This window comes from Simochromis diagramma, unplaced genomic scaffold (assembly GCF_900408965.1).
Source record: "Simochromis diagramma unplaced genomic scaffold, fSimDia1.1 OVJJ01000816.1, whole genome shotgun sequence".
NCBI classification, from domain to species: Eukaryota; Metazoa; Chordata; class Actinopteri; order Cichliformes; family Cichlidae; genus Simochromis; species Simochromis diagramma.
This window is the reverse complement of record NW_024386908.1, coordinates 8,091,740-8,108,110: the sequence shown is the minus strand read 5'-3', so window position 1 is coordinate 8,108,110 and position 16,371 is coordinate 8,091,740. Positions and strand designations below refer to the sequence as shown.

Below are 16,371 nucleotides of genomic sequence, written 5' to 3'. Positions count from 1 at the left end.
TCTGCCGATACCGATATGAATCCGATATAGTGTTTTTTAATCAACAAAACTGTTTTTTAAATATCTTGCTGCATTTTGTATAAGTTCATACTCAAGTTTAAAACAACAACTACACTAAAGCTATTCTGTTATACCTGTATGCAAAAAAAAATATTTCATAGTTCAGCAATACTGATCAATCTAATAAACTTAAACCTACACCATCCTCCCTATTCTGGTATTTTAAAGAGTACTTAGCATAAATATTAAGCAACCTAACTAATAGGGTTCCAACTCCCAGCAACAACAAAAATAAATAAATAAAAAATAGGGAACCACCCCTCACGCTCCACCTCATGATGCTTAATCGACGTAATCAACCTTAATTTGATGCAGTGTGGGAAAAAAATGCACAGAAATCAATTATTTTTCAAGAAATATTAAATAGATTCAACATCTTTCTTCAACAAAATTGCAGACTGCACAGATGGTACCTTCCCAAAGGAAAAAGTACTATAGCTTACTAGGGTATATATATATTAGACTTAATAGTCACTATATACAGTAATGGACTTCTATTCATTTTGCATCAAATTAAAACTTTGGGTGTAAGATAATTATTTATTAAAAGCTGGACATTTTAAATGAGAATAAGAAAGAAAAGCATGTCTTTGTGCCCCCTTTTCCCTGTTAATGCCCAAAAGCAAAATAGAGACACGGACTCCCGACAGAAAAGCCGATCAGCTGATCATTAAGCAGTTTCATGATTGAAGTAGCAGCAAGAAGAGGCAGTCGCTCCATTTGTTAAGCTTAACGCAGGAATGCTTTACAAACATTCAGAGATGGACTTACACACTTACTTTACTTCTCTCGGGATAACTTTGTCGGAGATGAAATGCCGGGTTGCTAGCGAAGCTCCAAATGCTATCCAGACCACCGACAGGTCCCGCATGCCACAGCCGCTCTATCACGTGATGCATACTGCTCCGAGTGCTAACGTTCTGAGGTGAGTTACGGCGTGTTGCAAGTTTTGTGAGGTGCTTTCGTGATATTTAATGGATCGGATTACATTTTTTATTTTTCTCCGATATCCGATCCAGTAATTTAGGTCAGTATCGGACCGATACCGATACGTAATATCGGATCGGTCCATCTCTACTCTGTAATAGTCACTCCATCATGAAACTTTTTCTAAAGGTAATTTTTCAGCTCCTGTCACTGTGAAAACTGTCCTACTCTAGTATATCAGCTAGCAAACACACATACATACATATATAAACGCACACACAAACATTATGGATTAATTTGACAAATAATTCTTGCATATAAAAACATTTAAAAACAGTATATGCTGCAATCAGTTAAATAAATCCTCAACAACTGTTGAAATAAGATTTTTCCTCTTTAATGCACTCTTCTCCAAAGGTCTTTCCTCTCCAATTCTTTAACCCACTTTCACATGAAACATTGCTGTGCATATTAAGATAAACAATAACAAATCTTTAGTTTGCCTTGTTTACAGTAAGACCAATCACGAGCATCCAACAGCATCTCAACAAGCGGAGGGAGATGTGACTGGGAGCTGTAGAACATCAGGATTAATGGATTCAAGTTGGGCTCACGTTCAGATTGTGGTCTGACACAGTCGCATGTGTTCAACTTCAAAACGGCGCGAGGTAAAGAATCACCGCCTCATGAGAATCTGAACAATGCAGGGTGCAGTTTGGATTTAGAAAGAGATTTTTCACATTATAAAACAATCATATTCTGAAATAAAACAAAGATTTTAATCAAACAGTGTTTGAGATGTTTTTTTTTTCCACCCTCTCGCTCTACGATATAGACGATTAAAACACTAACATCAAGTTCTTTTACCGCCCATAAGGATACAAACTGTTTTCCTTTAATTTGGCACATATTTCTGTCCAGACACACATAGAAACAGGCCGAGACTGTACGCGAGCTGAACCGCTGTATTATTTTACGATACTGCAGATAAGGTTTTGTGAAAGAGCAGCATCTACTGGGAAGAAAGTGAGACGTGGCATGAAATCTGAAGATATGACTGAACTCCTACAAAAGAATGAGAAATGCCTGGATTGTACCACCGTTTTCATTTCCAAATGCATTCATCTGATCTTTGATGTTCGCACCAGCCCTCTGCATGTCTCATACATCTGCATTAAAAAATAATAATAAAAATAAATCCTTGTTTACTCTGGGTCAATACTCGTGTGACGTCTGTGTCTGTTAAAAAGGTTTTCATCTTAAAGTTTCAGATTATCATCCATATAATCTCATTCTCTGCTGTCAGTCATTTTAATACAACTATTACATGATGCACCCCCCTCCATCACCTCAACACAAAAACCAGCAGACCTTCACATCCTAAACCTGTGGCACGTCACGATGTTGTGATACAAATACCCTGTAGTGTGCGTACTCAGTGGGGGGTCAGGGAGAGTTCCTACAGGTCTTCTTTTTCTGCCATTTGTACATTGTTAAAAAAAAAGAAATATAAAACATTAAAGAGAAATTACAGCTTCATTTCGGTTAAAAACACATTGTCAGCGGTTCTCCTCAAAGCTATTTACAAATCGGTGTGTGGTAACTAGTCGTCATTCAGCCGTCAAAGCAGGAGAGAGTGGGAGTCTGTTTTCAGGGAGGAAACGTGACATTTAAAAGCTGGGGTGAGCCACTTTTCTTTGGCTTTTGAAAAGGAAGATGGATTTCTTTTGTGTGTGTGTGTGTGTGTGTGTGTGTGTGTAATTTTTTTTGGGCAAAGGTTGTGTTGGAAATGGTAAGAATTATCACAGATTAAAAATGCACTGTTTCTTTCTTTGAATCAAACTGTCACTGGATCATTTTACCTTTGCATCACTTAACTCACTGATCCAGTAGATATTCCCCCCTCCCCCGGCAGCATTGAATAAACCAAGACATTAACAGATCAACAGGGGGAAAAAAAAAAAAAAAAAAAAAAAAAAAAAGTCATTGTCAAGTCATTTGATGCATTAATTGCAGCCCTATGCAAACACAGGACAAAGCAATCATAGTTTATGTGGAAATGTAATTAGTGGACAGTTTCTTCAAACAGCACCACGAGACAGAGAGAGAAAACTGCTGCTGGTTAAAGGAAAAGCAGACAATCATTCAATTGTTTTCATTCAGCATAAATCACAGCAATGCACTTCCCTCCCTCCAAGCATCTCAAGTTGAGCCCGGCCACACGACCCCAGCAAGGTCGTAATTTGCACTTCTGAATACTTTTCAGTGGGGAAACACTGAGCACTGATAAAAAGGTATGTGGTCATAAACTGACATCAGAGCAGTGTTTGATCAGTCAAGGTTGGCTGACACTCAACTTCGCAGACACTGGCTCATGTTTAACTATAAACACAGCAGTGCTATCATTCTGTGACATGACCATGACCATGGCGATCATCATATCCAGTTTAGGCTCACTGAGGTAGAAACTTTTTTTTTTTGTTTTGTTTGTTTTGTTTTACAGGTTAATGGTTAACTGAAATACTCCAGTACCTTCACTCCAGCTGCATTTGTTAACACCAACATCCAAGTTTAAGTGAAAATACTAATTTAGATCAATTAACTGTATTTTGTCATTAGTTAATGGTTAACATGGTGGAAAGGAAATCACGCTTTTACATTAAAATGCAACGTGTCCGTCTCTTACCAATTAACACTGTCGACTACGCTTTATTAGAGTTCACGCAGCATATTCGTTCAAATAAAATGACATAAAAAGGACCATCAGTGAAACAAAACAACCCCAATACCACATTCATACAAAGTTTCTGTAAGGCATTCCTTCACGAGGTCACTCGTACCAGCAGAGTCTGCAGCTTCTTCGTCCCAAACTTCAGCTCCTCATTCTGACGTTTGCCAGCAAAAGAAAAGTGTTCGATTTAGCCACAATCACAGTTTCTCTGCCAGAGTGTTCCCAGCTTCTCCTGCTCAGTCTTTAACGCGGCTCTGGCAATGGCTTTGGTCTGTCCTGCAGCTAAGATTAGAAACTATACATACAAGAAGAGCCACAACTCTGAAAAAGTCTTTAGATTCATGCACGAGACTGTACAGACTTTAGGTGAACTGTCTCAGCTAGACAGGACAGGAGGTTGAGTTGCAGTCCTATCTGCAGGAGGAGCCCAGCACGCTGCCCGTCGAGGGTGTGGTGGGTGTAGCGCTGTAATGGGGGTAGTTGTCGTTTGATGAGGGGCTCGGGAGGATGGAGTTTCCATTGGTGGGAGAGCAGCTGAGCTGGAGCCTCCGCAGGTACTCGGCGTGAACGGGTTTGTGGCTCTGCAGCACTTTGATGGCTTCTTCCACGGTGAACCACTCCCGCTTACGACCTGCAGAGGGAGACAGAGAACTGAAGATCAGGTTTTCTTAATCACCAGCAAAGTGCACTGTCACACAAACTGTAACTTCTGTGCAGAACAAGCCACGTAACCCCTTCTTTCCCTTTTCCACAAGCTGATTTGACTTCATATCAAAAGACAAAGTGGACTGTGAGCTTTAATAGCTTCTGCAGGTTACCCCATTTTCACTTGTTAGAAGAAAAAAAAATAAAAAACACAGTGACACTGGATTGAAACATTTCACAGAATGTCACAATGAGGCAAACAACTTGCATACTTAATAAGATGCATTAAAGTAGGGTGAAGATACAGTATCCATCTATATCTATAGTATCTTGAAACTCATATACATACATACATATATATATACACACACACACACACACACACACACACACACACACACACCTGAAAACCTTCAAATATGCATGTACAGACCAAATTGAAAACCTTTATAGCATACGTCAGAGTTCAAAGCAAGAACAGAGGGGATACATTAGGCTTTGGATTACACAGACTGGATACTGACGTCCGCCGCACTGACAGCTGTAATATACTGCAGCTAAGTACCACTGCAGTAATGATCAGTGGCCTAGATTTATAGGCACCTGTTGTAACTGCCAGTGTGGTTTCTGTGCAGTACTCTAGTCTTCACATAAATAAAAAATACAGAGTATGGTGTAAGCAGCAGCACTCAAAACCACAAGTATTGATGCTTAAGGGGAGGACATGAAGCAAAACTTTACCTATGTTGACAGAGTCTTCCCAGTCCTCTAGGGTTTCCGTCACAGTCAACACGTACACGTACGTTCGGTGCTTACGATCTTGGTTTTGCTTTAAGGATCAGAGACAGATGTATATTTAATTACAATGCAGCGATGCAATAAATCATGCAATTCACACCTACATTTATTTGCCAATTTTAAAGTAAAAAAAAAAAAAAAAATTGCAGATTTTATACAATTTGCACATTTTGTCCTGTGAAAAGCTTACCTCAAATACACCAAGCAAGCGTCCTAGTTTGCCCTTCACACCGGCCTGAGGAAAAGATAAAGGAGAAAAGAAAATCATTCATTTCTACTGGCTGTAGTGTTTGGGAAGCACAGAGTATACTTCTTTGTTGGAAGGCTCAAGTAGCTATGGCCTCTGTAGAAGGTCAGTCACAGAGATGAATAGAAAGTGAAAACAACAGAAAAGCAGCGTTCTGCATCAACACAGTGGGAACTGTGTGTCGCGTTTCAACATTCAGGACAGTCCAACAGATAACTGCCCACAAATAAAGAATACATATATCAGGACTGAACAAATTAAACCCCTATGACAGTTTTTGCAGAAACTAGTAGCAAAGCTACGAGCTACAGAGTCAAAGGTCGACATATGACATCAATATAAAAGATTTCACTGTCATTTATACTGTACTGGGTCATCACCCGGGTAAGAATACAATAATAATAAAAAGAAACTTGCTTGAATTCTGCAGATTGTTATTACAGTAATATGAGAGAGTCCCTTTCATAACAGTCATTTTATTAATTCAGATGTACTGTGTTCTGTTCACAGGCCTCAAATTACTGTTAAGACATATGTCATCTTCTCAAGTGTCAGTCTGCCCCACTGATGTGTCCAGAAGGAAAGGCTACAGGGTTTGTGAATGCACAGGAATCCAGTGAAGGGCCAAGTTTAGACCACTGACGCTGCTGAGAACACAAGGTTCTCAACCAGGGGGAACTCTGAAATACCATCAGGCTCCTCACTCACCCAGCTGCCGACACTGTACCCCTTCAAAAACCTCTCACCCTTACCTATAGACTTCAAACCTATTTCACTTTATAGACTTCAAACTTGACTTATATAACATTAAAACAAAGTCAGGGCACAGATTTATTTACCTCCTCAAACACTTCTCGCACTGCTGCGCCACATGGCTCCTCCTCTGGCTCCATCCCTCCTCCGGGGACGATCCACTGGTCTGGATGCCGACTGCTGCTGACCAGCAGAACCTGTCAAAGAAAAAGAAAAACTTTAGGAAATGCAGACCGAGTTATTATTTTTACCTTAAACCCCAATAAACCAAAGGAGTTAAAGCACGCACGAGCATACAGAGTTTCAGTGGCCTATATTGCAACTTGAGGACATGAACCATGACCCTTGGGACTCAAAACATCATAAAAAAAAAAAAGACTGATGGTTGGAGTTGGCTTAGCGTCGCTCACAAGATGCCAAAGACAGGATTACACTCACTCGCAGAACTGAACGCAGACAGCTGTGGACTGTAGGGAGACACAGGTGGTCTTATTTCACTACTTTCTGATCTCTTTAAGAGGATCCGTGCACATTTAATGCTCTTAGTGGAGTGACTCCATGCTCCGTGGTGGAGTGTCTCCATGGTGCATGCTTTTTTCTTACGAATGAGAAACACCAGATTCAAGACCACGAGACAACACAAACCAAGGCTCGGGAGCTACAAGCTAGTTCATAGATGGGATGATTGCTTTGTACCAAATTAATCAATCCAGTGTGGACTGATCCATTGTGGCCACCATTTAAATAAGGGACCAGGTGAAAGTACTTTCAGTGTAGTCCATATCCCCTTGACTTTATACAAAAGGGTTTTTTTTTTGTCACGCAGACAAATTGAGTTGTATAAAGATGCTACACACATTTAGATAAATATATATTCCTTTGAGCAAATAATCCAGTTTTTACTCCTTTATTTACTCTTTTTTTCCCCCCACCACTTCATGTGGATGCCCATTCTTGAAAATACTCAACCCTAAACTCAACCCTAATTAATACCAGTGTCCATGTGGTCCCGACACAACATGAACTCAGCGGACAATGCTTGTAAACTCAGCTGGGGGCCCCTAAAATTCTGCCAGTGCTCCCGAGCGCCCCGCTGGGGTTTGAATTACACGACAGTTGCAGTGTCCACTGATACGTACGGATCAGATGTGTCTGTGTGTGCGGTTTGCGGCAGTATCCACATAGCAATCGAAAGAAACACAAAAACAGCTGCTATGAACATTATCGCATTTAGCATGAAGCTGTGTCATCATCATTAACACATACAGCCAACAAGTGTGTTTAAAAAAAATAAACAAAGCAGGATTCTGTCACAGTCTCTGATGGTTCATTTAAGCGTGATTCTAGCACATTTTAGCATTTTTCCTTTTTCTGTCATGTCATAATCCAGCATCGACAAACAAGCGGGGGCGCCGGTCAGGGCAAAGGGGCCACACAGTGAACGTCCATGAATTAGTGTGAGAAATCTGTGAGCATGTGCATGTGCAACAGATGGCGAACAACGCAACCTAACTGACTTCATATGCAGTAATCTGTGAGAGAAGTCAGCCTGTCGCTTAATCCCACCTCAGCTTTCGTATGGCTTCCCTTACGTTCTCTAATGGGATTGTGGCCGCGGCTACACGAGGCTTTCTGAGGCTCTTCTAAATTGCCTGGGCTGAAGACCAAACAGACTGTCTGACTGATACGGCACATGACTGGAGCCCTATCTGTCAGTTGCCGGCTGGTGTCTTGCTCACATGCCTGACTCAACCACCTGCTTGCTCCCGGATTGCAGGTTAGGGTGGGGGTGATGGGGAACCGATGTTAAGTGCATGCGTGCAAAGATTTCCCTAGTGATGAAAATGTTAAGAAACATCACACAACAGATGTTTATGTTATGTGACAGGTGTACAGCTTACATAATTGACAGTAAATGACGCGTTAAAAAAAAAAAAAAAAAAAAAAGAGGCATTTACACAAATAGTACAAGCAGCGCTGGTGCAGGGCATGCCGTTCTCTCAGGAGGGTGCAAACTATAAGAAATGTGCAAAGCTGAACCTGGTAACCTGCCTCGGTAAGCTCCCTCAACAACAGGAGGGCTTTTGCCAGTGAGATCTTTTATTGTGTTTGTTAGTGTGCAGCAGTGATTTTATTTGTCCTCCTTTACAAATGTGAATGTCACCTGCCAGAAGTCATTACTGTGCCAAGAGGTTCCACGCAGGCTCACCGACTTGGCGACTTCACGGGTGTGCCAAAAGGTCCTCACGTCTTAACAGTGCGTGTGTGCTGAACTGCAGCCGGCGAGGATTAAGGGGAGATCGCTAAGCAGTGAGTGCGCGATGTATACAAAACACGGTGTTTCCGGGGCAGCAACAACAAAGCTGATTTTAGCGTTTAGTTGTTGTTGAAGAGGAAATATTATTCATCCACCCTAAGAAAAGAGGGGTTGGGTCAATTTTGGAATGTAGAGACTGGAATCTACATTTTACAAACCATCTTTAATTAAAGAGGTTTGCTTCTTCACACTGCTCCATATTTCATACAGAAGTGCAGCAGTAGGGCACAATTTCACCTGTCCAATGCCAAATATGGACCTGCAACCTCTTTAGGCCATTCACCTACATTCAAGAATTTAGAGAATTTCCCCAAACACAAGTCCTTTTGATCACAATAAAAAGAAACCATGTTACATGTTGTAAAAGAACTGGCAAAATATGTCCATTTCCTTTATATAATTATCATTATTACACTTTTATTTGAACCGTTTGTTCATTTATTTTCAGTAACTTGAACAGTCACGTGAACTGGTATTCCCGTTATCAACTTAAAAAAAAAATAAATAAATAAATAAAATTATAGTATAGATTAACTAAGCTCCGCCTTCTGAGCTGTATAGCAACCCACGGAACAAAAAGACCAGTTAGTACAAAAACAGCACACAAGCTACAATTTAAAGAGGCCAAAAAACTCAAAAATAAAAAACAAAAAAACTCACACCTGGATGGCAGGTCAACAGTCAGCTGATGGTGAACTCTGAGCACTGAAAACCCACTTATGTTCAGAAAGAAGCTCGGGCTAGAGGAGAGGCCTCTGGGCAGAGTTATTACAGTTCCTCCAATTTGATTTTTTGGTAATTATAAAAAAATAACAAGCAAAACTAGACCGATTTATCCAGGGTTAAGAAGTCAAAAACAGGCAGGGTATTTTAAGCCATCAAATGACTATATAAATAAACTTTACTTACTTAAAATGGGTCTTTAGGGGCAGAATAAGCACGTAACCAAGATTGGTCAACATACAGTTCAAGCAGGGAGTCTTTCTTACCTTAGTTAACAGAAGCTGTTATTTTGCATAACATAAAAAACTGGAAGACTAAGACTGAAAACATTTCCTTCATGTTTGTATTTTATTATAGTGTTTTCCACCAATATGTATTTTTACTAACCTTTCCTTACACTGTTTACATTATTTGGTTCACATATATGTTTACTCTCTAGCCATAAAAAAAGAAGAGAAAAATTGCCTTGGGGGAGGGACTGTTTACTGCTTTTTTCCTCCTTTGACAACGTAAGAAATCATAAAAGCATATTCCAAGTTTTAATTCTTTTATAGGAGAAGGAAGATTGATAAACCTCCTTAAAGGTGGCAGGGCAACATTATTGATAACTGATGTACCACATACATGTTAGTATCAAAAAGAAAGTATTGTTTGGTAAATATATGCCAATGGTGACACTACAAATGACAACTACAAAACCCTTGTGAAACCCTACAGTGTCATCTGGCGTGCATCTACCTGGAAATGTAAATAAATGAAAATGGAACTATTGTGACTGGCCTGTTCGAGCCTATACATTTCCATTTGCTTTTTCGCCACAGTCTTTGATCAATGAGATACGATTTTCCGCCCTAGCATGAAGAATAATAATAATCAAGCTTCGATATAAGGACTCACATATGAGGGACATCGCCAAACCAAAATCACTGAAATGGATGTGAGAGAATTTACAAAGAGGCAAAACATGAGGGACAAATACGGTAGGGAAGGGGGAAAAAAAGAGAAAGAAACACAAAAGTCCAAGGATTTTATTTGTTTCTATCGTGGCTGGCATCACATATAAAACAGTGGGATATGACCACAAGGTAATTAACACCATGCACAAGCATGAATGGTTATATAGCTTACGACATAACCCCTACAAAGATTCACCACAGAAATCCAAGTCAGCCATAACACATGAACTGTTTGGGCACTTTGTACTTTTTGGTGGATGCAAATTTAGCAGCAACTTGCTCAGAGTTTTTACCATGCACATATAACACTGCATGTTTACCAGTGGCATACCACTTAGTGTTCCACCAGTGTGAAAAAGGAAACAGGGTGTGTGTCTATAAGTCTCCTCTGGATAGCGAAATACACAATGAAATACACATGAGTCATCTTTAAAGACGTCAATGCAAAGACGTGTATGCTGTAAAGCCCAGAAGTCATTGATTACACAATCTCTCTGAACACTAGTTAACTTCATGAATAGGCAAAAGATTTTCAGAACCACTGTTAGTTAAAAACAGAGTCGGTCTTCTGGCATGGCCTCAAAACGGAGACAGCAGGGAGGAATATTCTGGAGGACATAAACACCTCCTCCCCATGGGGAACTGCCTGTAGCTGTCAAATAAAGAAGGCTCCACATGCCAGGCAGGCAACCGGAGGACAGAATGATGTAAAGTCACAGACACCAAAGAAGAGGAGCGCAGGAGACATGATTGATGGTGCTGAGACATTAATATAGTGGCTGCATTATACGACAACTAATCAGAGTCATAAACAAGCGACTTCGGAGGAAAACAGCACAAAATGCAAATGCAGAGAACACATGCGACTTCATTCTTGATGTTAAGATGTAGCGTCTTCTCAAACTGGTAACCGGCCACCACCATTTCCATGATGACAGCATTTGTTACTTGCTGGGATACTTTCAATATCAAACCATGGGGTACAATCTGAGAAACACAGAGGTTACTGCTAAAACTGTTATCCTGATAACACTTATGGCATTAAAATTCACTGTGTTAAAAGCCTCTGACGGCAACTGCTAGATTTGACATGGGGGTGGTGGCTTTCAAGCAAGAATACCACGTGACATCATCACCTTATAAAACTGCTTTGCATTTATATGGAATCATAGTTTGTGACACTCAGGTGAATGCAAGAATATATTCTTCACTCTAAAGCGTCGATTATACTCCATTGCGCACACCTTTGAGTAGCTGTAGCTCAGGGCCAAACAGCCAAGTAGTTATTCCTGTTATATTTCTGAGATGTTAGCTTAAACTTCACCACCTGGGGCGCACTGTAATGTAAATTCTCTGCGAACAAGTCAGCGCGGTCACGGAGAACCCCCCAAAACTGACCGAAGAGACTTTGGTGCTAATCATGAGATAATGGTAGGTCACTGGAACCCAAGAACTGAATTCTGGCTTAGACAAAAGGGTCGACAGAGCAGGTAGCTCCCCTTGTTTGATTCGCCACCAGTTTTACTTTCCGACACAACCCCTGAAGAGATTTTTGTCTGCGTCTGGAAACGAACAAGTGACCCTTCGCTCGCCCAGTGAATGTGCTAAACACTAAACCACTGGAAGCACATTAAGAAGGTAGACAACTAAATTAGCAAATCTGAGCAACTGTAGCTCTAGTAGTTGAAGATTTTATGGCCCAGCTAGAAAGTATTGTACAGGCCTTTCTGTTAGACCAACAGCGGCAGACAAAAGGCTGAAGAAGGAGGGAGGACCAAAGCAAAGCAAAACAATGAAAATTTCAGGCTGGAAAGCCAAAATGAACTGAAGGTGACTGTAAAATAGCCATATTGCAGCTTTGAGGCAGCACGGACATTACATAATTCAGTGAGCACACAATTTGATTGAATTATACCAAGCGACGACCACTGGGGAAAACAGTGCTGAAATCCTTTTACTATGATGCATCACATTAACCACATATGTTAGCACACTAACATATGTGGCTTTCCTATTACTGACATGTTTAGACTTAAAGTAGACACACATAAAAACACTGGCTCTTTTTGCTTAATTATTCGTTTTGACAACTTAGCACTGTGGTGATGAAATGTAATTCCACCAGCTCAACCAACTTGTCTGTCTCTGAATTGTCAGCTTCCCATTTTTCACTGTTCGAACCTTTCCCTTCCAAAACAAAAACAGCTGAGCAGATCTAGAGCTCCTGTTCCACCAGAGTTAGGTATCCAATGTCTACATGTCTATATGTAGTGTATATGTGTTACTACAAAGCTTACACTACATGTGAATCGTCTTCAAAAATCACCATTAGTGCCAACCCAGTTACAGTAAGAGCATCACATCAGTTCTCTTACTTAAAGCTGAGTCATGTTTGTGGTTGCAAACCCAGACATGCTTGTTAAAGTCCTGAGGGTAGTAGTCACCTACATCCTTCTGTTGTCACAATATTACAGTACACTAATGCAAGTAAAAATGGCCAAACCAAAACAATTCTAAAGAAAGCAAAACTGCATCTCTGCACAGTATCTCTATTTCTTTTATGGCTACGCATTTAAAAAAAAAAAAAAATCTTACATAACAACAGCATACCACGTCCACATGTGCAAACAAGCAGATATACTGTTTGCATGCTTGTAAAATTCCTGATATGGTGTGTTTAACAGCCAAACACTGGAGAGCCTAGGCAGAGCTCTTAGTGGCTGTCTAGTGACAGCAGACAGTGATGTCTTTACTGCACATTGTGTAACACTTTGTTTATGCCAGGCCAAAAAACGGCTAAATATAGTCAAGCCAGAATATGCAGGGGACAGCCTTGACTTTTGTCACTTACTGGTGAAACATTCATGCACGTAAACCAGTTAACCAGACCAGTTAGCAGACAGAGACATTATATAAGGTCCATTTTTACAGCTTTTGATATTTATGGGGGGGGGGGGGTTGAAGTTACAAAAAAATATTGCAAAAAAAGGGGGAGGAAACAGTCACCCCACAAAATAAAAAAATAAAATAGAAAACTATGGTAGTTTAAAATCTGGCGGACGTCTCACTAAAGCCCTGCTTTAGGTTACCTTAAATCTCCTTTGAGGTGGGTCTAAAGCACTGCCCATCAGAGCCTGTCACATCCATTCATTATTTACATGTGATGGTCCCTTTAAATCCTAATCAACAGTATTGCTACGCAGCAGCCCGCCCAAGGCCGGCGGGATGCAGCATAACCGTGAATGAAGCTGCTCGGTCATGGACGTTTACATTATTGTCATATTAAAATGACCCTACATCTGATAAATATATTTAGCAGTAGACCTCTGGCATATATTGTTACCCCCCGCTCAGCCCACGCCACTGTTAAACCCTCTACTAAAGGAAACGTACAAGTGAGCGCCTCGCCCCCCTTCTGCTCGTTGCTTCAAGCTAGCGAAAAGCTAACAGGAAGTTACTTTCAAAATAAGAGCCCCGCCTTACTTGAGAGGGCAGTTTCACATTGCGCTGCTGCCCGTGTGTTTTATTTTGAAACAAACATACTATTAGTCGTATGATGCTAGGTGAAGGTGGCTCGACGGCACCGCTTTTTCCCCCCTTTTCTCTACGTGCTCCTCAAACTAGCCTAAACTGGATGGCCCAAGGCACATCAGCAGCACGCAAACACAAACCAAAAAGACAGCGGCTTTGCCAGCAAACACGTAACTACACCTAGTAGGCAACACCATAAATCAAAGCCCGTGTGTCTTATTACGGATCGTTGTGCGTTTTGAAAACGAGCATCCCTGTGCACTTTGAATGGCTGCTAGATGCAGATTGATTAGGCCACAAAGTCACAGCACACAAACGCTGCATATTGTTGATAAGATGCAGGAAAACAGCGTCACACTGGGATAACCTTTCTTACCTCTTCTTCACGTTCATTCTTGAAACACAGACATGCCGCTCTCTTCTTGAAACCGTCGCCATCGTATGTCCTGGTCTGGTTTGGTTTGAGCTTCATCATTGATTTGGAAATGTGCCTCCTTGAGTAAGAACCGGCAAAAAAAAAAGCAAAATAAAAGAAGAAAAAAAAAAAGGTGGAGGGGGTGTCCAATTAGTCAACAGCACAGCCGCCGCATTGTACTGCTCTATGCACCCGATGGGCAGATCAGGAACGGAGGATGTATGAAAGATCTCGTCAGACAATCCTGGATTTAAGCTTGTCCTTGTGAAAATAAGCACAAATCAGAGCCTCTGATGTGTAAGTCAAGCCCCCAGATGTTACCTGCGATCTCCAGTCGGCAGTATGTGCGCGCAGTCCCGCAGGTTGAGAGCTTATGTAGAGTGCAGCCTACACAGCACAGCCCTCCTCTGGATCCATTTGCGTATGGCCGCTGACTCAGTACAATGAACAAGCAGCCCGGAGTTTCGGAAATACAGATCACTCCTCTGAGGAGGGGATGAGCTAATTGGATGGGCTTGTGTAAAGTGGGCGGGGCTAGGCGTCTACTAAAACATAGATTGATACGTAAGTTTATTATTTTGTTTCCAGTAGTACAAGAGGGAGCTTTTTTTCAAACATCCAGTGTGTGGTTCCTGATGAGAATTTTAGCAGGTCCTGGGGATCATTTTGTTGCAGTGAAAAAGAAAAAAATCATGCTGATTAGGACTGCCCCATATCCTAATCCAACAAAAACAAATCTTGACCAGGCACAGAGTATATCTACATATTTTCTGGTACCTTCCACAGACGTTTCGTTTTTTTCTTTCTTAAAGCCCAACACAGACACAAATGCAGATGACATGACCTCAGTGTCCGCAGTAGCTACAGCCTTGATGTTGAGAACCGAGGAGGAAGTAAAAGTACTGTTTAAAATCTAACTGAATTAATGGATGACTTGTCCTTGACAGAATCTAATTCTAATAAAGTGAAATGACATTTTTGATCTTTTGAAGTATGATATTTTGATAGAGGACATTACTGATTTCTGGCCTTTACATTTTCCTGGTATTGTTCACTGACTCACTGATTTCTGATCTGGGATATAAAAGACAGACTGAAAGTTTAAAAGACCATCTTTTAAGGAAACACTCAAATTGTGAAATCCCAGTTTTAAATCCCCCAGATATGTGCTAATCATATTAGTACCAGACCCACCAGACCTGGAGCTCTCCTTGAATTATCATGGCTCGGCTGAGCAATACCACCTCTCAGATCCCACAAAGAGAATGGATTTACAGAGCATTTTCCATGATATAGTCAGCTGTGTCAGTTTTATTGAATTGGATTTTATGGGTTTTCTTTTACAGGTTCCACCTTTTGTACAGCCACATGTAAGAAGTAGACATTCTGTCTACTTCTATGTGCCTTACACAGTCTTCTTGCTGTAGTAAGTTGTTTTTCTAGTTCAAACGAACCAGCTGCTTAAAAACCTCTTAGATTTCTGCTTTTTGACAAAAGTGTGCACACGATCACGTACAACACATTCTGTCCAGTGTTGGGAAATCAGTGAGATACTCCCTGCTTTCACTGACTTTATGTCATTACAGAGGTCATATTCTGAGTGTGTTATTCCCACTCAGCAGGAAAACAAACATGTAGGTATCAGAAGTATTTTTCTGAGTTACTTCTGAAAACTAGAATTAGGCATCTTGATGTTGCAACTGTTTTTTTGTCAGAGGTTGTGACAACAAACTCCTGACCTGTTCTTCCTGGGAAGACTATCAAATAGCAGTTGCTCTCGTGTACCTGTGGGAAGTGCTAAGTTATCAGCTAAGTAAATGTAGTCATTGTTTAAATGATGTCTTTTAAACTCACTCCAGATAATCAAATTGCAGTCTAATGGTGACAGAGTAGAGCACGTGTGCTGATGGCACACATTAACTGAGGGGGAGCCTGGCCTCGGTTTACCTTTGACCTGCAGGCCAGCATGCTGTACGCCTGCAAATAACAACATCAAAAGCAAAGTCAGCTCTGGAAGATAAAAATCCATAAATTAATGAAATTGATCAAAGGGGAACCGGCACTGTGATATCCGACTTGTTTGTGAAGATTTGTGGAGATAGTCAAGTGAATCTTTATTCTGTCTTTAAAGTTTCAGGAGATAAATGCTGGCAAAATTAAATTGTGTATCATAGATCCCTTTGACTCTCAGTTTTCTGGCAGTTAGGCTTTTGTGTAGTCATTAGGTCAAATACTTTGGCATTAAAGGAAATGCTACTTTAGCTTTCA

At 40.8% G+C, this 16,371-nt stretch overlaps 1 protein-coding gene across 2 annotated transcripts; it reads right to left on the bottom strand.

The window, feature by feature from the left end:
- Positions 1–1,368: 1,368 nt before the first annotated feature.
- On the bottom strand, positions 1,369–14,556 carry nudt4b (nudix (nucleoside diphosphate linked moiety X)-type motif 4b). Of its 2 annotated transcripts, XM_040035747.1 has the most exons (6): positions 14,425–14,550; positions 14,065–14,182; positions 6,248–6,358; positions 5,352–5,396; positions 5,105–5,192; positions 1,369–4,349 (listed from the first exon to the last, which is right to left on the bottom strand). In XM_040035747.1, the coding sequence occupies exons 2-6, from the start codon at positions 14,161–14,163 to the stop codon at positions 4,129–4,131; spliced, it is 564 nt and encodes a 187-aa protein (XP_039891681.1). In that variant the 5' UTR covers positions 14,164–14,182; positions 14,425–14,550; the 3' UTR covers positions 1,369–4,128. The 2 variants fall into 2 exon arrangements, with proteins under 2 accessions (XP_039891681.1, XP_039891679.1); XM_040035745.1 differs by having other exon boundaries at positions 14,065–14,556.
- Positions 14,557–16,371: the final 1,815 nt, after the last annotated feature.

Bases quoted from the DNA above. Each gene is read 5' to 3' on its own strand.
- nudt4b (XM_040035745.1), bottom strand. From the start codon at position 14,163: ATGATGAAGCTCAAACCAAACCAGACCAGGACATACGATGGCGACGGT. The intron at 5,397-6,247 runs GTAAATAAATCT...TCTTTTCCTCAG, and splicing joins TGCGAGAAGTGTTTGAGGAG to GCCGGTGTGAAGGGCAAACT. The intron at 5,193-5,351 runs GTAAGCTTTTCA...TGATCCTTAAAG, and splicing joins GCTTGCTTGGTGTATTTGAG to CAAAACCAAGATCGTAAGCA.